General features: G+C 49.3%; 1 protein-coding gene across 3 annotated transcripts in view; it reads left to right on the forward strand.

Moving 5' to 3' along the window:
* Positions 1-2,498: 2,498 nt before the first annotated feature.
* Positions 2,499-21,620, forward strand: part of GAN (gigaxonin) — a 53,386-nt gene continuing 34,264 nt past the window's right edge. For 2 of the 3 annotated variants that reach the window (XM_073582495.1, XM_073582501.1), the window contains exons 1-7: positions 3,939-5,000; positions 8,682-8,796; positions 9,268-9,618; positions 12,348-12,565; positions 13,747-13,868; positions 14,096-14,208; positions 15,036-15,185. In XM_073582495.1, the coding sequence (XP_073438596.1) occupies positions 4,825-5,000; positions 8,682-8,796; positions 9,268-9,618; positions 12,348-12,565; positions 13,747-13,868; positions 14,096-14,208; positions 15,036-15,185 (1,245 nt within the window). In that variant the 5' untranslated portion in view covers positions 3,939-4,824. Of the gene's footprint in view, positions 2,705-3,938; positions 5,001-8,681; positions 8,797-9,267; positions 9,619-12,347; positions 12,566-13,746; positions 13,869-14,095; positions 14,209-15,035; positions 15,186-21,620 lie in introns of those variants that run through there. The other variant, XM_073582511.1, reaches the window with a different exon arrangement.

Below are 21,620 nucleotides of genomic sequence, written 5' to 3' on the forward strand. Positions count from 1 at the left end.
ACGTCCGTGTCTCTGGTACGTGTGGTGACAGTTTTCTCACGTCCCGGAGACACTGACACACGTAGACCCATTCAAATGAATGGGTCTATGTATATGTCAGAGTGTTTTCACGGACCGTGTGTCTGTGTGCAATACATGAAGACATGTCCGTTTTAACCCGTACACAGGTTCTGCACACGCAGAACAGTGCACACTGTCCTCCGTGTGCACGGCCGGCTGTTGGGGAAGTAGCGCTGTAAGCCGCTGTTCCTGGTGGCAGGTGCTGATCGCAGCTGACATCCATTCTCCCTGCTCTGCCGGCGAGCAGGAGAGAATGAATGAATGAATGAATGAATGAAAAACTGACCTGCTGTGACCTCAGGACCGTCGGAGAATGCAAGTGATGAGGTCACGGCAGTTCAAGCTCTGACTCAGTGACCTCATCACTTGCATTCTCAGGTCACAGCAGGTCAGTTTTTCATTCATTCTCCTCTGCTCGTGCTGATTGTGGCAGAGCAGGGGAGAATGGATGACAGCCGGCTTCAGCACCAGCGGCTTACAGTAGCGCTACTTCCCTGGCGGCCGTCCGTGTTGTCCTTATGGGGCACACGGACATCTCCGGTACTGGAATATCAGGACATGTGATACTGGCCTCAGATGTATAGTTACGTCTAAGGTGGCCTCCTGTCTGCTGCAGGCTCCGGCGATGAGCCCGTAACTTTTCCGGCATATGTCAGCTGATTTCATCAGTAAATATCGGACGGCACTCGCATGGCCCATCTGCCGTCCTGATTTTTTTCTCGCACCTGTTGTCTTGCATTGGTGAGTCTCGCCCGGCAGCATGATGCGATTTTTTATTTTTTTTCCCCTCAGTCTGATTCCAGCTGAGTAACAAGGCTCGCGGATGAGCAGGGGCGCGTAGATTAACATTAGTGCGAGTACAATCCAATTTTTTTTTATCACATTGCGCTCGGCGTATTTATGTGCAGACGTGAGCGAATCCTTACTTTGCAGATACAAGTAGTGTGAATATCAAAGTGTTTTTTTTTTTTTTTTTAAAGAAAACTTTGATCTTTTCATACTGAGGGAAGATATTTACTATTCTAAGGGTACCGTTACACCTAGCGATGCACCAGCGATATGACGCGGTCAGGATCGCTGGTACATCGCTAAGTGGTTGCTAGTGAGCTGCCACACAGGCAGATCTCACCAGCGACATCGCAGGGGTCGGGGGTCGCTACTTACCTGTCAGACGCGGCGATCCTGCGTCCTCCCGCCCGGCTCCACGCGTCGCTCGTCGTCACAGCAGGAAGCGCCGTAGGAAGCTGACGACGAGAAACAGTCCTGGACGTTCTCGCGCGATCAGCAATAACCAGCGGGGGAGCCGGTCGGAGGTAAGTATCAGACACAGCGATATCGCTAGCAATATCACTGCTGTGTCACAAAATCGGTGACTTTACAGCGATATTGCTAGCGATATCGCAGTGTGTAACGGGGCCTTAGGCTATGTGCACACGGTGCGGATCCGCAGCAGAACTGCAGGTGATGTACAGTACCATTCTAGCCTATGGAAAATTGAAACCGCTGTGCAGACAGTGTGGATTTCCCCTGTGTTTTTACACCTGCGGATTCCTATAATGGAGCAGGTGTAAAACCGCTGCGGATTCCGCACAAAGAATTGACATGCTGTGGATTCAAATCCGCAGCAAATCTGCGTGGAAAAATCCACAGCATGTGCACAGCAGCTTTTGTTTTCCATAGAATATAATGGTACTGTACACCACAACAGAATCTGCTGCGGATCTCCAGGGCTGGATCCGCAACGTGTGCACATACCATCAGGCTTGTTCACATGTTGCGTTTTGCACAGGAAAAAAAAACGCAGCTCTTAGCCTAAGTGCACACATTGCAGAAGATTTCTGCTCAAAAACCCGAATCCCTTCCCAGAAACAGCACCTATTTTTCCGCGGTGTTTTTTGCGCGGTTTTGATGCGTTTTTTTCCGCAGCAGTTTCTAAATGCATGGAAGAAGCCAAAACCGCGGAAAAATCCGCAAAATTAATGTGCATGCTGCGTTTTTTTACCGCGATGCATTTTTTCGCGGTTAAAAACGCATCAATGTGCACAAAAAGTGCAAAATGCATAGAAATGATTGTGCAGCTTATTTTTAGCGGTTTTATAGTGAAAATCGCGGTAAAAACCGCTAAAAAAAGCTGTGTGTGAACACAGCCTTAATAGCACCAGAAATGAGAGCGCATACCCAGATCTATGTAGAGCTGGCTCCCTCTAGTGGTGGCTGGAGGAATAATGTACTGAGTTCTATGGCAGCCTGCAGGCAGACTGTGTGCGCCGGGTTGCTATGGACAACTGCTCTAGTTTTACGCTACTCCCGGCCCCCAACGAAGACCTCCTGTCAGACCCGGTCACCCTGAATGACAGCCGCCAGCACCCCCACCCTGCTGGTCACGTGACGGCCCCTCCACGCCTGCAGGCTTGTTTTGACACGTGGTTAGGGCGCTTTCTGATGACGTCATGCAGGCTGATCGGCAGCCAGAGCTGTGTGCGCCCGGCAGAGCGGCGGAGGGAGGAAGAGGAGCGGACCAGCAGCGCAGACTTCCGTGCGGGGCTGACGGTGCCTTTCTCTATGTACCGTAGTGGCCGCTCCTGAGCCCCGACCCTGCTTACAGGAGCCCATGTTATAGCTGCTGCCCGCTCAGGGGGCAGAGGTCAGTGTGCAGGGGGCAGCATGCTGCAGCTGAGGCAGAGCCCGGGTGTAACGTCAGCCTTGTAGCCCTGTGCACCAATTATAGAGCGTCCATTACCCCTGTATACCCTCTATAGAGCGTCCATTACCCCTGTATACCCTCTATAGAGCGTCCATTACCCCTGTATACCCTCTATAGAGCGTCCATTACCCCTGTATACCCTCTATAGAGCAGTCATTACCCCTGTATACCCTCTATAGAGCGTCCATTACCCCTGTATACCCTCTAGAGCAGTCATTACCCCTGTATACCCTCTATAGAGCAGTCATTACCCCTGTATACCCTCTATAGAGCGCCCATTACCCCTGTATACCCTCTATAGAGCAGTCATTACCCCTGTATACCCTCTATAGAGCAGTCATTACCCCTGTATACCCTCTATAGAGCGTCCGTTACCCCTGTATACCCTCTATAGAGCGTCCGTTACCCCTGTATACCCTCTATAGAGCGTCCGTTACCCCTGTATACCCTCTATAGAGCGTCCGTTACCTCTGTATACCCTCTATAGAGCGTCCGTTACCTCTGTATACCCTCTATAGAGCGTCCATTACCCCTGTATACCCTCTGTAGAGCAGTCATTACCCCTGTATACCCTCTGTAGAGCAGTCATTACCCCTGTATACCCTCTATAGAGCAGTCATTACCCCTGTATACCCTCTATAGAGCAGTCATTACCCCTGTATACCCTCTATAGAGCAGTCATTACCCCTGTATACCCTCTATAGAGCGTCCGTTACCCCTGTATACCCTCTATAGAGCGTCCGTTACCTCTGTATACCCTCTATAGAGCGTCCGTTACCCCTGTATACCCTCTGTAGAGCAGTCATTACCCCTGTATACCCTCTATAGAGCAGTCATTACCCCTGTATACCCTCTATAGAGCGTCCGTTACCCCTGTATACCCTCTGTAGAGCAGTCATTACCCCTGTATACCCTCTATAGAGCGTCCGTTACCCCTGTATACCCTCTATAGAGCGTCCGTTACCCCTGTATACCCTCTATAGAGCGTCCGTTACCCCTGTATACCCTCTATAGAGCGTCCGTTACCCCTGTATACCCTCTATAGAGCGTCCGTTACCCCTGTATACCCTCTATAGAGCGTCCGTTACCCCTGTATACCCTCTATAGAGCGTCCGTTACCCCTGTATACCCTCTATAGAGCGTCCGTTACCCCTGTATACCCTCTATAGAGCGTCCGTTACCCCTGTATACCCTCTATAGAGCGTCCGTTACCCCTGTATACCCTCTATAGAGCGTCCGTTACCCCTGTATACCCTCTATAGAGCGTCCGTTACCCCTGTATACCCTCTATAGAGCGTCCGTTTCCTCTGTATACCCTCTATAGAACGTCCGTTACCCCTGTATACCCTCTATAGAGCAGTCATTACCCCTGTATACCCTCTGTAGAGCGTCCATTACCCCTGTATACCCTCTATAGAGCATTACCCCAGAATAGCTTTGATATAACATGACCCCTCTATATGCTATAGCCCCCTGATATAGCATTACCTCTGTATACCCCCTTTATAGTATTATCCCTGTATACCCTCTATATAGCATTGCCCCCCTACATACTATAACCCCTGTATACCCTCAGTGCAGCATTACTGATGGGCTGATTACTTCCATGTAATCCAGCCATTCTTCTCCCCCCAGCCCTCTGTGCTCAGTGCAGGGTTACATTCCATGCATATTGCATGGTCCCATCACCTGCAGCCTTAGATTAGCTCTGTAGACCTTGTGTATAGCATAGAGCCCCCCTTCTTCTGCCTCATCTGTTCCTGCAGCCTGTACACCAGCCAGTGTCCATTGTGAACATTGCATTCCTGTCCTGTGACCTGTCACACATCCCTATATTCTCCCACCATTCCGGCACAGCTGGACACAATCCATTCCTCTACTACATATATGACCGTTAGAGGGAATTCCTACCTGCATCGTCTTCCAGATCCCACCACTTCCCGCTCTATATCTGGTGGATGCAGCCCGCCACGCTCTAGGACTTTGTATTACTTGCTGTAGCTTTATTAGAGATTACTCCCATCCCCCTATTGCCCCAATTCCACCTTCCGTTACCAAAAATGTCAGAGACAAACTCCATGACAGTCGTGTCAGATCCCCAGCATGCTATTAAACTTCTTCGGGCTCTGGGCTGTTTTCGGGAAGAATCTGACTTCTGCGATGCCGTCCTGGTGGTCGAGGAGCAGGAGATCCCAGTACAGAAGAATATCTTGGCAGCTGCCAGTCCCTATATAAGGTAAATCATGGTTTCGGTGTGATGTTGGGAGTAGTAGTCCGGCGCGCTGCTGTCTTCCTTCCTTAAGCGGCCACTGTCGTTTTCACAAACTGATGCATAGATTAGGATAGTGTGAAACTTTGTAATGTATGTTCTCATAGAAATCTTATGAGCCTCTGCTCCCCCTCTCGTCTCAAGAGGTGAAACGAAGCAGAGCTAAAAAATAATGGGCACAGATAGTACTGCTTTCTTATACATTCGGGAACACCGCAGAAAAGGTAAATCCAAAACGGTTGGCTACAAGTACAAAGATGACTCAACGCCCCCCCCCCCCCCAATCAAAAAAAGTAGTATACAAAATTAGAGAAGAGCAGCACTGCAGAGAATAATCTCAGTGGTTTATTGCATCAAATCCTTCCACGACAAAAAAAAGGAGCATCGTTTCAGTTCTTCAGTAGGGCCAAAATTTTCTCTTGTGTTTAATACTACTGTTTAGTGCTGGATTCACAGCAACACTGCTCAATACTAGTAAGGTGCTTGTTTAGCTAGCATTGGCAGTGAAGCCATGGGGCCATATTTACAGCAAAGTGAGCATGACGAAGGAGTCGTGATCAGCATTGATCACAGGTAAAGGGGCTGGATGACAGTCTTGCAGGAGTTACCATGTGACCCCGACGGGGTGCAGATTGCCTTCACATTTTTAAGGATTTTGGCTCAGATTTTTCTGTAAAATTCCAATGCATATAACTGGGTCTGGTTAGGAAAAAATGTGGCTAAACAGCACCACCTCTGACCTGAGGTTGTTCGTGGTACTGTACCTCATACCAGACACTATATAGTCAGGGGTGCGGTGCCGTGTCTGAAAGAAAGCAGCCATGTTTGTCAAATTTTGAACAACCCCTTTAAACTGAAGGAGAATCGTCGCCGATGACAATTCAAGTCTGTGCACATCCTATAATTATAATCAATGTCCAATTTCCTAGCTACAGAATCAATCTAGGATGTTACCGTCCAGGTCAATAAGGAGGACGGACGTGTTTTGTTAAAAAAAAAAAGTCACTTTAATCTTCAGTAAAGAAAGTGTCTGCCTCCTCTTAGATCAGCCCTCTCCCATTTCCTACCTGCAGCACAATGGTGGCTGACGCAGCACAGAAGCGAATCCGGATTCCTCCCTATCCAGTGACTCATCAGGTGTTGGGTTCTGAGTAACCCCGCTGGCTGTGAAGTGGTTAAGCCTGTAGCTAAAAGTGGCTGACATTGCAAGTATTCAGAACAGGGAGTGTCCGCAAGAGCGCCCCTGCAGGGCGAGCCCTGGGCCGTGCAGAGCACCGTCTCCAATGTCAAGCTTTCTCACTCTTGTGTTACACACAGTGCAGTGTTGTTTGTTCTGTCGAGTTGTTACATTTTGCAACAAATTAACTTTTAAAGTTACACAGGGCAAGTCACTGTCTCTGGGGAGGGGGCCAAAATCACCACCTTAAAAGGAACTTGTTATCTGGTGCCCCCAGTGCAAAACTTGTGCTGTCCCTTTATTACTCATCGGGCATACCCTAGAAAAGTGCTTTTATGCTTCGGCAAGCAGTCCGAACGGTGGGCTCCGTGCACCTCCACCACCTCCAGGAGGTCAGAACTATGACTGACGTGGATGATGTCCCCCTACTAGCTCTAAACCACAACTCTAAAAAGTGCAAGGTCTACTCCTGGATTTGGGTGATGTTGGGACACGGCAGAATAGCTGGCTGTAGGTGCCAAGGGTGGTCCGGACTCGCCTTTTGGACCGGTGACATGCATCATCTTTCCATGCTATGCCAGACTCCAACTTAGAGAGCTGTTCAGGCGTCTAGCGAAGGGGAGACTTGGAAAGGCAAGAGTCACCCATTAATTTCAGTGGTGTAGTGGAAGCAGCTATCATGCCTCTGAGTATTTTTGGGGGGGGTTCTTCCTCTCTTGGATGAATGATCCGCACTTCAAGAACCCCTTTAGAAATGAATGGCACGTCCGCCTTGCTTATAAAGTTGCTTCATACATCGGCACCAGGTAATGACTGCTTTCAGATCTCCGTCCAGGGCAATTACAGCGCAGAGACTCACACGCTCAGCCCCAGCAGGGTGCGGCTCCCGTGTAGCTTCCAGATTAACCCTGGTGCTACTTTAGTAGAAGTTTGTCCCTGGTGTTAATTAATAATTGGCGTTATTTCTGTGCATTAAGCAAAAATCTGTCCCTGGGTGGCCGAGTGTCGTGGAGGGACTCCGGACCCTTGTGAGATGGCCGCGTCTCTGCTCAGAGACTCTCTGAACCCTAGATTCCTCCAGGTTGAGTCGTTCATATTGCTCAGGCTGGATTTTTTGCATAGTGTTTCTTTGCAATTTTCATGAATTTTTTATTTTTTGAAAAATGTTGTAGCGTTTGTTCCACTTTTTGGAGCAAAAGGAACAGGAAAGATGGACAGAATACCAGCAGTGTCGTGTTTAGGAGAAGACACCGTGTGTGAAAAGCGCCCTGACCATGTCTTACTGTTGTGTCTTGGGTTGGGTGTGTGTTTTTAATCGAGAGCTCCCTTCCCAGGGCAATAGAAATAAGCAGCCGGCCAACACCCCGACCTCAGATCTCCTAATCCAAGGTGGAGCGCAGAGAAAGAGCTTCAGTCAAAGGGAAATTGACAAGTGTTTGTCAAAAGTTTTCATGCCCCGTTAAAGGGGGTTGTCCCATCTCGTGCCCACCGGGTCATCAGTGACCATTATCTCCTGCAGTCTCTGCGAGTATATTCATTTATATCCAGTGTTCTAGCTCCGAGTCTTGAAGTCGTCCTTGGACAGATACCAATAATTGTTTAATTTGATGCATTTTTCTGCGGCGCTGCCAAGCCTTTGTTTATGTCATGCGCCCGGGCTAAACATAACTGATCTGCGAAGGGTGTCCCACCCGATGCGAAAAGACTGGACGGAATAAGGAGCTTCCCTCCTCCCCAGCAGGACCACGTGTCTCTGGCTGCATTGCTAACAATGAGACTGTCGGAGTCCTGGCTGCTCCCTGGGGCGTATGACAACACTTCCGGTCACTGCTCCGGCCCTATTCTAATGGTTCTCTACACACAGAACCATTAGACGACCACCAGTCGGCTTGCTGTCGTTTATTGGATGCAGTCGGCTTGTATAAATTAGCACTCTGGCTCTTTTATAGGGAATGTTAATATTTCCCTCAGAAGGGGACATAAACCGCAGTAGGGAAGAAGAGGATAAACTGCTGCAAGACCCCTCTGTTACGCATGCTATGACGTCAGTGGATGGGGCATGTTGAAATCCAGCATGCCTGATCGTTCTTTCTCACAACGTTTGTCATCGGGAGTCCCCCATATGCATTCAATAGACGTCCAGTCCCTCTGAAATTGACTGATTTGGCTATGGTTTTCTCCACTGTTTAGGGGCACGCTAAGTACTGCCGGTATTACTGTAATTAGGACTATTGGGGTTAGAGGGGTGCAGTTTCTCCTACACCTCATGTTTCCCCCAATGATTGGCTCAGAGAAAAGGATCTTCGGTGAGTACACAAAAATCCCTATTTTCTGACCCATCATAGCTTTTATTTGCTAAGAATTTTCCCTGAAAACGGCAACCTCATTACATAATAAGATGTGACACCGGACAACGATTCATTCTTCGTCTGACATTACCCTGCTTTTTTTTTTTTTTTTTATCATTGCAGAGCAAAGCTGAGCTATAACCCTCCCAAGTGTGACGGCTCGCCATACAGGATTGACATGGAAGGAATATCGGTGTCCATCATAAAGGAAATTCTGGATTACATATTCAGCGGACAGGTATTACATTAATGAGTGTGCAGGCTGCTTCCTAACTAGCAATTTGTGTCTTGTCAATTTTTGCATAGGAGGATAATATCTTTATTACAGAAATCTGCTTCTTTCTCCTCCTGGACTGATCACAGTTAAAATCTTCAGTCAATGTGTAATTTCCCATTACTGAGATAGGAGATGATAGTTGGTGCTCATAAAGTTCTATGGAACTTGCAGTAGCTCCTTCCCCCTCCATAGAATATCAAAAGCACCAACTGTCATCGCTATAATGAGAATATCTGTATTCGCTGATTACAGGTTTGACCGCTTTTATCCGTGAATTGAGACTGAAAGTAAGATAAAGTTTCTAATTTTCAGGAGTACTATTGATATATTACATATTAAAACGACTGGCTCTTGATCTAAAACCATGTAGAACGTGTATCATTTAACTCTTGCAATGCGTATAGAAATGTCGTCTTTTCTCTTCCTGGGTAGATCAGACTGAGCGAAGAGACGATCCAGGATGTGGTGCAGGCCGCCGACCTCTTGCTCCTCACCGACCTGAAGACCTTGTGCTGCGAGTTCCTGGAGGGCTGTATTACGGCTGACAACTGCATCGGCATCCGAGATTTCGCCCTGCATTATTGTCTGAACCACGTGTATCATCTGGCCACAGAGTACCTAGAAACCCACTTCAGAGACGTCAGCAGCACAGAGGAGTTCTTAGAACTGGGGCCAACAAAGCTGAAAGAGGTCCTGTCTCTGGAGAAGCTGAACGTGGGCAACGAAAAGTACGTGTTCGAAGCCGTGCTCAGGTGGCTTACCCATGACATCGAAGTGAGAAAGGTACGGGGCTAATCTTTACATCCTACACCCTTCACCTGATGGATATCCTATGTATAGGCCAACTCTTTTTTTTTTTTTAAATTTTGGAAAACCCATTTAACGTGTTTAATATTACAACAAACTTAAAGGGGGTATTCTAAACTAGAAAAAAAGTGATTTCCCCCTCCTCCTATTCACTGGAGAGGTGATAATTGTTAGATTGGTGTTAGAGCTTCACAGAGCTCCAGATCAGGGTGCAGTACTCTGGTCTTCCCTGCTCCTCTGACTGTGACCCTCCAGAACAAGGTACGGTATGCAGGTGTCTTCTGGCCATGACCCTCCAGAACAGGGCATCGTACACTGGTCTCCTCTGGCCATGACCCTCCAGAACAGGGCATGGTACACGGGTCTCCCTCTGGCCGTGACCCTCCAGAACAGGGCATGGTACACGGGTCTCCCTCTGGCCGTGACCCTCCAGAACAGGGCATGGTACACGGGTCTCCCTCTGGCCGTGACCCTCCAGAACAGGGCATGGTACACGGGTCTCCCTCTGGCCGTGACCCTCCAGAACAGGGCATGGTACACGGGTCTCCCTCTGGCCGTGACCCTCCAGAACAGGGCATGGTACACGGGTCTCCCTCTGGCCGTGACCCTCCAGAACAGGGCATGGTACACGGGTCTCCCTCTGGCCGTGACCCTCCAGAACAGGGCATGGTACACGGGTCTCCCTCTGGCCGTGACCCTCCAGAACAGGGCATGGTACACGGGTCTCCCTCTGGCCGTGACCCTCCAGAACAGGGCATGGTACACGGGTCTCCCTCTGGCCGTGACCCTCCAGAACAGGGCATGGTACACGGGTCTCCCTCTGGCCGTGACCCTCCAGAACAGGGCATGGTACACGGGTCTCCCTCTGGCCGTGACCCTCCAGAACAGGGCATGGTACACGGGTCTCCCTCTGGCCGTGACCCTCCAGAACAGGGCATGGTACACGGGTCTCCCTCTGGCCGTGACCCTCCAGAACAGGGCATGGTACACGGGTCTCCCTCTGGCCGTGACCCTCCAGAACAGGGCATGGTACACGGGTCTCCCTCTGGCCGTGACCCTCCAGAACAGGGCATGGTACATGGGTCTCCCTCTGGCCCTGATCCTCCAGAACAGGGTACCGTACACGGGTCTCCTCGGACCATGACCTTCATGAACAGGATACGGTAGACAGGTCTCTTCTTACTGTGACCCTCCAGAACAGGGTATGGTACATTGGTCTCATCTGGCCATGACCCTCTAGAACAGGATACGGTAGACAGGTCTCTTCTTACTGTGACCCTCCAGAACAGGGTACAGTACACGGGTCTCCTCTGACCATGACGTTCCTGAACAGGGTACAGTAGACAGTTCTCTTCTTACTGTGACCCTCCAGAACAGTGTACAGTACACTGGTCTCCTCTGACCATGACACTCCAGAACAGGGCATGGTACACGGGTCTCCTGCCCGTGACCCTCCAGAACAGGGCATGGTACACGGGTCTCCTTCTGCCCGTGACCCTCCAGAACAGGGCATGGTACACGGGTCTCCTTCTGCCCGCGACCCTCCAGAACAGGGCATGGTACACGGGTCTCCTTCTGCCCGCGACCCTCCAGAACAGGGCACGGTACACGGGTCTCCTTCTGCCCGTGACCCTCCAGAACAGGGCACGGTACATGGGTCTCCTTCTGCCCGTGACCCTCCAGAACAGGGCACGGTACACGGGTCTCCTTCTGCCCGTGACCCTCCAAAACAGGGCATGGTACACGGGTCTCCTTCTGCCCGTGACCCTCCAAAACAGGGCATGGTACACGGGTCTCCTTCTGCCCGTGACCCTCCAGAACAGGGCACGGTACACGGGTCTCCTTCTGCCCGCGACCCTCCAGAACAGGGCACGGTACACGGGTCTCCTTCTGCCCGCGACCCTCCAGAACAGGGCACGGTACACGGGTCTCCTTCTGCCCGTGACCCTCCAGAACAGGGCACGGTACATGGGTCTCCTTCTGCCCGTGACCCTCCAGAACAGGGCACGGTACACGGGTCTCCTTCTGCCCGTGACCCTCCAGAACAGGGCACGGTACATGGGTCTCCTCCTGCCTGTGACCCTCCAGAACAGGGCATGGTACACGGGTCTCTTCTTACTGTGACCTTCCAGAACAGGGTATGGTACATTGGTCACCTCTGGCCATGACCCTCCAAGAACAGGGTATGGTACATTGGTCTCCTATGGCCATGACCCTCCAGAACAGGATACGGTAGACAGGTCTCTTCTTACTGTGACCCTCCAGAACAGGGTATGGTACATGGGTCTCCTCTGACCATGACCCTCCAGAACAGGGTATGGGACACGGGTCTCCCCTGCTCCTCTGACCGTGACCTGGAGGCATTGATTAGTGCATATAATTGCACATACCCACTGCTCCAGTGATGACACCTAGGCTAGCACTCTGCGCTGGGTACCCTATGTCAGTGTCCTCTAACTTCTGTTGTCCAAAGAGCGGATATTACATTGGCGGCTTAGGTGCAGCTTTCTATGGTCTGTCATTAATTGTCATGGAGGCCATGCAAACTATTTCTCAAGGATAATGGTGTGACTGTCTTTCGTTCTTCAAGTGATGTCCGCAGACCAAGGTATAAAGAAGAACCCAGTCACTCACAGACGAGGCTGACACAATGGCTTACGTTTCCTTCTCTCACCCAATAAGTTCCTCCGCTCTTATTTCCGCAGGTTCATATGAAGGACGTGTCCTCCGCCTTGTGGGTGAATGGCCTGGATTGCAGCTACCTGCGAGAACAAATGCTCAATGAGCCATTGGTGCGGGAGATGGTCCGAGAATGTAACAACATACCCCTGAGCCAGCCGCAGCAAGGAGAAGCCGTTCTGGCATCTTTTAAACCGAGGGGCTACTCTGAATGTATTGTGACGGTTGGAGGAGAGGAGAGAGCGTAAGTCGTCCATTGTCTTGTGTGGAGGCTGAGCTGAGCCCACTCCATACCGGGCAGATGCCGGCTGCGTATCGCACCCAGCACCGGCCTCCAGCAGCAGCGATCGGAGCGATCTCTGATAGCTGCCGTATAACCATTTAAAGGGACTCTGTCAGCACAGAATGACTGTTCAAACCAAGCACAGGTTCTCGATGCACAATGGTGGGACCAAACATTTAAGTGCACCTTCCCACTATCGCAAACCACCTTTGATTGACAGCTCTAGCTTAAAAGCGACAGAAAAGGTCAAAGATTGATGAAAAGCAAGCAGGATGCACTTAAATGTTTGATCACACCCCAGCGCACCAAGCGCCTCTTCTTGGTTTGAGCAGTCATTCTATGTTCCCTTTAAATGCTGCTGTCGATTACTGACAGCAGCATTTAAGTGACTCGCCATCTTGAACCTGATTCTGGCCTGATAGAATGTCAGTCACACTATATTCTGCAATACTGTGGTATTTACTTTGAACAGTTGAATCGCAGGGTTAAGTCCCCTATGGGAACCTTAAAAAATACAGTAAAGATTTAAAAAAATTGTGAAAAATATTAAAGTTTAAAAACACCTTTTTCCCCATTCAGAAGTAAAAAAAAGAACATATTTGGTATCTTTGTGTCTTATCTATCAAAGCATAAAACTATTTCAGCAGTACACAAAAAAGCATAAATAGCCATTTTTTTTTTTTTTTAAGGATTTGATAAAAATGCAATAAAAATTGATCAAACTTTCAAAACCCAAAATATAATTTTAAAGTCAATTTTACAGCACAATGTACGCCATAAAAAGAAAGCATTAAAAGAAATAGAATTGCATTTTTGTTTCACTGCACATGGAATTTTTTTTCCTGTGTTTTTTTTTTTTTTTCTTTTTTTTAGTACAATATATGCTAACATTGAATATACGGTGGTCATGCAAAACAACGGTTTCACCCTGGGGAAAAAAAAGCCTTCAAATGTTTGAAAAAAAAAAAGTTATGGCACTTGAAAAAAGATTAAAAAAAAAACAAAACACTAAAACAAAAAATTAATAGGTTTTAAAAGGGGTTAATAATGACCAGAAAGGACGGGTTACTGAAAATGCCGCAGTACATGAATTCTATGTAATGGTGAACAATGGTGCAAATGATAAACCCTTTTGCTTGTAGATCCCGGAAGCCATTGGCCAACGTTCGATGTATGTGCCCACTTTATGATAGAAATAAACAGTTATGGATCGAGCTGGCCCCTCTCAGCACTCCGCGGATCAACCATGGCGTCCTGTCTGCAGGTATGTTATAGTTGATTAATTTAGATTAAATAAGTAATTTAAAGACCATTTAAAGGGGTACGCCTGCCGCCTGCGAGCGGGATGGGCCTGCCGCACATTTCGCCATGTAACCCCAGCCTAAATCTTACCCGTATTTTGCTTTTTGAAGGTTTCTTCTTTCCCTGTATGATCACAACACTCCTATAATCTACTGTGTATAATTTGGTCCGACTCTGTCCTATCTGCAGAGGGCTTCCTGTTCGTTCTCGGAGGTCAGAATGAAAACAGTGAGACGCTAAGTTCTGTTGAGCATTACGATCCAGACGCCAACTCTTGGAGCCCGCTATCACCGATGCTGGAGGTAACCTTGTATTGCCACTTGGGTATTTTGTCTTTTTAATGTTTAAATAAACTTAGGGGAAAAAAAAAACCCTTTCTCTCATAGCAGCTGTTAAGTCCTCTAGAACAGGGAGGGTCTGCAGCCTGAGACGCTTACTGATTGCACAAACCTAAGGGCAGAAGTGGTCGCTTATTAGTGAGTAGACCTATAGACTCACTGAGCGCTTCTACCTCTTCATAGGAGTCTCGGGACCTAGATGGTTACCGATCCCTGTACCAAAAATATTTAAACAGTCACCATCATTTTTATTTCAGAAATGAATAGTGCACATGAAAATAATCAACTTTGTAATAGATCTTATCAGAGATTTTAACTTCTTCTGTTCCTGGATTGTCTCTTCATTCCCAATTCATGGGTAAAATCTATATTCTGTGAAGATAAACATTCCTATTACTGAGATGGGAGATGACAGTTGGTGCTTCTAAAATTCTACGGTGAGAGGAGGAGCTAGAGGCGGACACTGACATTCTAGTGCAAGTTCTATAGAACTTTATGAGCACTAACTCTCCTATCTCAGAAATGGGAAAATCTGAATTTACTGAGGACAGATTTTACCCATGAATTGTGAATGATGAATTCAAGAGGAGAAAGAAGCAGCTTTCTCTGATTAAAATATATTACAAATTCTTGTATTCATGGTATATGTGTTTGTGTGTGTATGTGTGTGTGTGTGTATATGTATATATATATATATATATATATATATATATATATATATATATATATTTATGTGTGTACTTAACTTTGGATTTCCTGTACTATAGAGGTCCCTTATGTGTTCTCTTTAGGCACGGCACAGTTTTGGTGTGGTGGAAATTGACGGTGTCATCTATGTTCTGGGAGGAGAGGACGGGGATCATGAGTTGCTTTCTATGGAATCTTACAACATCTGTACAAAAACCTGGAGCAAGCAGCAAAACATGACTATGGTCAGAAAGGTACGTGTCTGCTCAATACACTGGGTCACGCTGCTATATATATGTTTTTTTTTTAAGAAGTAATTTCAGATCTATCAGGAACTTTAATTGCCTACGGATCCATGGAGGTCTGGGTCCCTGAGACACCCACCAATCGCTCCATAGACCCCCGAACAGCCGTGTCTACGAAGCCTGTCTCCTGAGGGTCTATTCAGTTTGGAGGTCTATTCAGTGATGCGTCCTGGCGATTTTGAGCGCAATCGCCGTCGGGTGTCAACTGATTTTGACAGCTGACACGCGTCACTCCCAGGGCTTTATCCCCCTAAATGCTGCAATTGATATCGATCACAGCATTTAGAAGCCACGCAGAGGAAGGGCGCCCCCTCTGCCCTCCAATCAGCACTCCCACGACGTCATCAAGGAGGTCCGATCGTTGCCATAATGGCCCTATGTCGTCCTGACTTTTCTAATGCATAGCAATGCTCCTTCATTTAAATGCTTTATAGCGGTGATCAGATTGCAAAAAGTGAGTGTCCAACTATGGGACTAAGTAAAAAAAAAAAGTTGTAAAAATATTTTTTAAAAAATAATAAAAATATATCGTACCCATAAATAAATATTTTTATGTAAAAAAAAAAAAAAAAATGCACACGAGTTATCACCGCGTCCGGAACGACCCAGCCTATGAAACTGTCTCACTATGGCTAGGTTCACATTTGCGGATGGGCGAGCTGCGGAGGTCTGCGAACTTCGTGAAGCTCCGCCCACTGACGCACCTCCTCCGGTCAGCTTCGCCTATGTACGCATACTTCTGCATGCGGCCTGCGTACCCTACCTTTAACATTGGGTATGCAGGTCGTGCGGATGTATGCGGATGCCTCCACATGCGTCGTTTTGACGATGCGGCAACCGCATCAAATTCCATCCTCAAAACGACGCATGCTGAGGCATCCGCATACATCCGCATGACCTGCGTACCCAATGTTAAAGGTAGGGTCTGTAGACCTCCGCAGCTCGCCCATCCGCAAATGTGAACCTAGCCTTACTGTTCCCCTTCAGTAAACAGCTTAAAATAAAAACCACTATGCTTTTTATCATACTGCTGAACAAAAAGAGGAATAATCACTATCAAAAAGACGAATGTAAATAAACATGGTATCATTGAAAACGTCATCTTGTCTTGCAAAAAAGAAGCCGCCATATAGCTCCATCACCAGAAAAATAAAAGTTATAGCTCTAAGAATAAAGCGAAGCAAACAAAATTTCATTGTTTAAAAGCACCATAACAGGAAAAAAGGTATTTGTTCATTCTGCCTCCCAAAAAATAGAAATCAAAAGCGATCAAAAATAAAAACATCAACTTTTCCCACACGAAAAAAACCATCACGGGAATCTGTTGCTAGAAATATGGAAAAAATTATAGCTCTCAAAATGTGGTGATGCAAAAACTAGTTTTTGTAATAAAAAGCATCTTAGTGTGTGACAGATGCCAAACATAAAAACTCAGTATAAATCTGGTATCGCTGTAATCGCACCGACCCGAAGAATAAAGTCCCCTAATCACTTATACTGCACGAGGAAAGATGTAAAAAATAAATGAAACCAATTCTTTACCTGCTGTTGATTTGTTCATTCTTCTCAAAGATCGAATTAAGGCTCGGCACACATTTATTCTTCGCTGAGCGCTTTTGTGTTAATCTATGAAATATGCGATTAATAGGGAACCCCCAGCTGAAGATTCCCTATAATGCGGCAGATCGAGGCACTGTGGACGCCGTCTGACCTGTGATCCAGCGGTGTCCGTCTTTTTAGGAATGCATAAAAGCGCGGTCCACCACAGTTTTGTGCATTTCTGAAAAGGACAACACTTACAGAGACCAGCCGGAGTCCAGAGTAAGTCTGCTGCCTCATTATAGTGAACGGATCCCTCGCGGGTTTCATCTGAATCATGTCACTCAGAGATTTAGATGGAAATCCCGATGTAAGCGCTCAGCGTAGAGCGCAGGATAAATGTGATACCAAATATTATGTAAAATGTTCCCAATAAAAGCTTCAACTCAATCCACAATAAAAGCAAGTCCCCACTCAGATCTGTCATCTGTTAACAGAAATATACGGGGATTCCACGTTATTGGTAGCACAAAGGCTCTGGAAAAAACACATTCAGCAGAAATTTGGGGACAAGTTTTGGTGACATTTTTGCCCAATTCCCCTTATGAAAATGTAAAATCTGGGGCTAGAACTAAATTTCTCCTTCGTCTCATTGGGGGACACAGACTGTGGGTGTGTGCTACTGCCGTCTGGAGGCCGACACTAAGTATACAAAAAACAAGTTAGCTCTTCCTCCGCCGCATACACCCTCGCCCCGATAGCGGGCGGAAACCAGTTTTTGCTTAGTGTCTGATGGAGGCACACGCAGTCTGGGTCTCTCCAGACTATTTTTTTTTTTTAAACATTTTCTTACTATGAAGAGGAGACAGGGGCGACGGACCCTATTGAAAGGGTCCGATCTCCCCCAAACAACAACGGGCGAGCACGCGCGAGTATCCCTCCGCGTATCCTTTCCCGCACCGAGGAACATCTCTGGGACTTTTCCCCAGACATCTATTTTTTCTTTTTTATTTTAAAGAAGATATGACAGGGGCAACGCATCCTATTGAAAGGATCCGATTTCCCCAAACCATCAACGGGCGACCACGTGCGAGTGTCCCTCCACGTTCTGTCTCCCGCGACGTGGGACAATAGGCCAGACTTAGCCCTGTCCACCCCTAGGTAGCGAAACCATGGGCTTGCACAGAGGCACAAGACTAGTCTGTGCGGCCCCACGGCTACACCAACGCCAGGTGGAGGTACTGCGTGGTGGCGGACGGTCCCTCTCCTCGCCCAGCCAAGGCGGACGGAGCTTAGGGTGCCTGCACCGTCCGAAGATATGGGTTACCTCAGGGTAAAGGTACTGTCACACTTAGCGATGTACCAGCGATCCCGACCAGCGATATGACGCGGTCAGAATCGCTGGTACATCGCTAAGTGGTCGCTAGTGAGCTGCCACACAGGCAGATCTCACCAGCGACATCACTGGGGACGGGGGTTGCTACTTACCTGTCACACTAGGCGATCCTGACGTCCTCCCGCCCGGCTCCACGCGTCGCTCGTCGTCACAGCAGGAAGCGCCGCAGGAAGCTGACGACGAGAAACAGTCCTGAACGTTCTCGCGCGATCAGCGATAACCAGCGGGTCGTAGGTAAGTATCACACACAGAGATATCGCTAGCAATATCGCTATAACGTCACTAGTTATAGCGATATTGCTAGCGATATCTCTTAGTGTGACTGGCCCTTAAGCAGGGCTCCTGGGCAGCGGGAGGTTTCCAGGCCAGGGCTGCGGCGTACTCTCCAGGGGCTGGAGTGGCTCCCCTCTCCTGCCTGCAGGCAGAGCAGGAGGGCTTCCTCAGCGCGGCAGGGGCAGCGGCGTGTTCCCCTTCTCCCTTGCCACGGCCGTCTACAGTGGCCGGGCTGGGGAAGGAGCGCACGTGGCTGAGTAGACGCCATTTAGAGCGCCAGTTCCGGGGCGAGGTAGGCCGTGGGGAAGAGGGCTCAAATTTAGCCCACGGCTTCGGCCTAGGCCGCGGGGGAGGCCCACCCCCCGGTGCGGCGGGGAAGGCCCGCCCCCCGGTGCGGCGGGCGGGCAGGGCCGAAATTTAGTCCGCGGCGTCGGCCTAGGACGCAGGGGGAAGGCCCGCCCCCCAGCGTGACGTCAGATCCGGCGCCCGCTCCCCGACGTGACATCAGATCCGGATAAAATGGAGGCCCCGGCGTCAGAATGGGATAGGCCGCGGTCAGGACGCATCACAGCCTACCCAGGGAGACCAGCAGCTGGGAGTGAGCAGCAGCAGCACGGGGAGACAGCAGGAGCTCGGGTAAGTGCGACCCCATCTTGGCCACACTAGGGCAGGTTGTCCTCCTTCTCATACCCCTGGATGCCGTAAGAAAAAAAAAAAATAGAAAAAGGGTTTTTTTCTGGCCGTTTGTTCCGCAGTATGTCTGGAAAAGGGAAGAAACACACCTTCCTTTATACCGCATGCGTTTCCTGTGGGGCTGTGTTCACGCGAGCGCAGACTATTAAGATATGTGAGGCCTGTAGTTCCGAACGCACCCAGGAGCCCTCCCCGCTAACGTAGCCCAGGGGGTCGGAGCCCCCGGAATGGGCGTTATCACTGTCTCGGTCTATGGCTTCACTTACGAAGGCGATCGAGACCCTTCAGGCCCCGGATAGGGGTAGAGACAACGGCTCTCCGGTTTGGGAAGGTTCATCCACCTCACATGAGCCGCCGGCCTGCAGGGGCCGTACCCTCTCTAAGGAGACGTACAGGGAAAGAACCCATATGGCGTCTCCGGGCCCCTCCGGTGCTTCGGCATCTGTGAGTGCGGCGTCTCGCTCTCCATCACCATTGTCTGAGAGCGAGCAGAGTTCGGATGAGGACAGGCAGGAAGCCTTGGATCTGGATATACCCGGGTGTCGGGAGACAGTAGACAGTCTCATTGAGGCCGTCAATCAGACTCTTGGTATTGAGGAGGACGTCTCCCTGACCGCAGGGCATAAAATATCTTTTAAAAAGGCCAGGCGCCCACATAGGGTGTTTAGCACTCATCCAGAATTCGAGGACACGGTGCAGCGGCACAGGGAACGCCCAGACAAGCGTTTTTCAGGGCAGAAAACGCTAGAGACAAGGTACCCGTTTGCACCAGAGTTCTGTAAAGAGTGGGCTGAATCTCCGATTGTGGATCCCCCAGTGTCACGCCTGGCTTCAAGATCGTTGTTATCGGTGCCTAGTGGTTCACGCCTGGCTTCAAGATCGTTGTTGTCGGTGCCTAGTGGTTCTTCCATTAAGGACCCACGGATCGGCTCATAGAGGGTCTAGCCCGCTCGGTGTATGAGGCATCGGGGTCAGCGCTTTTGTCTTCGTTCGCAGCAACATGGGTGGCCAAGGCCATGATGTCGTGGTCGGAGTCTTTGAACAAAGTCCTGCAGGACAGAGACTTGCCGGTAGAGGTGTCTGAGATAGCAAATCAGATCTCGATGGCAGGAGACTATCTAATTAATGCATCCTTGGATGCGGCTAATTGCGCGGCGCTAGCCGCTGCAAACGCTATCGCCATTAGGAGAGCCTTGTGGCTAAGGCTATGGCGGTCCTATTCGATTTCTAAAAAGTCGTTCACATCTCTGCCTTATCAGGGTAATCGGCTTTTTGGAGAGAAGCTAGACAAGCTTATTTTAGATGCCACAGGGGGAAAGAGTAGCTTTCTCCCACAGCAGAAGAGCAGACCGCCCTTTCGTCAACCACAGGTGCGCTTTCGAGCATTTTGCGCCCCAGGATGGGCATCAGCGGCCGGTTCTACTGCCCTGGCTCGTCACAACCAAGACAGAGAGCGCCAGGTCACGTATAGAGCCAACCCGCTGGGGAGGATGCGGGGCCGTCCACCCAGGTCAAGGGGAGCTAGGTCCCAAAGGCCCTCTACAAAATGACTTGAGGCATCAGGTACCCGAGGACAGCAGAGTAGGCGGTCGTCTGCTCAGGTTCCGCCACATCTGGGTCAAGGTGGCACACGGCGCATGGGTGGCGGAATTGGTGTCATTCGGGTACAAAATAGTTTATCGGACACCCTCCAAGGAGATTTTTTCAATCCCATCTTCCAAAATTGCAATCCCGGGCAGAGGCATTGCTAGGGGCCATCAGGATTCTTCTGTACAACAGGGTCATTATCCCGGTACCAGAGGGCGAAGAGGCCCAGGGATTTTATTCCAACCTGTTCGCAGTCCCCAAGAAGGACGGAACAGTAAGACCGGTTTTGGACCTAAAGCTCCTAAACAGGTTCATCAAGGTCAGGCACTTTCGGATGGAATCCCTCCGGTCAGTGATATCGGCCATGGAGCAGGGAGAATATTTGGCCTCAATCGATGTTCAGGATGCCTACCTGCACATCCCTATTTTTCATCCGCATCAGAAGTTCCTTCGTTTTGCGATAAATGGCCGGCATTTCCAGTTTGTGGCTCTGCCGTTCGGGTTGGCCACGGCACCCAGGGTTTTCATGAAGGTGATGGTGGTCGTTATGGCCATTCTTCATTCTCGGGGCATAGTAGTGCTGCCATACTTGGACGACCTGTTAGTGAAAGGACCGTCTTTTCAGGCATGCGAGGAGAATGTCGGCATCACGCTGGATACCCTATCCCGCCTGGGATGGTTAGTCAATGGGAAGAAGTCATGTCTTACCCCGGCTCAGAGGATTCCATTCCTAGGGATGATTTTCGACACTTCCCAAGGGTTGGTAATTCTCCCACAAAACAAGGCCCAGGCGCTCCGGCGGGGGGTTCGGAGTCTTCAGCGGCCAAGCCCTCACACGATTCGATTTGGGATGAGGGTGCTAGGGAGGATGGTAGCAGCAATAGAAGCAATCCCGT

The sequence above is a fragment of the Dendrobates tinctorius genome, unplaced genomic scaffold, assembly GCF_039654945.1.
Source record: "Dendrobates tinctorius isolate UK_male_01 unplaced genomic scaffold, ASM3965494v1 ptg000009l, whole genome shotgun sequence".
Classification (NCBI taxonomy): domain Eukaryota; kingdom Metazoa; phylum Chordata; class Amphibia; order Anura; family Dendrobatidae; genus Dendrobates; species Dendrobates tinctorius.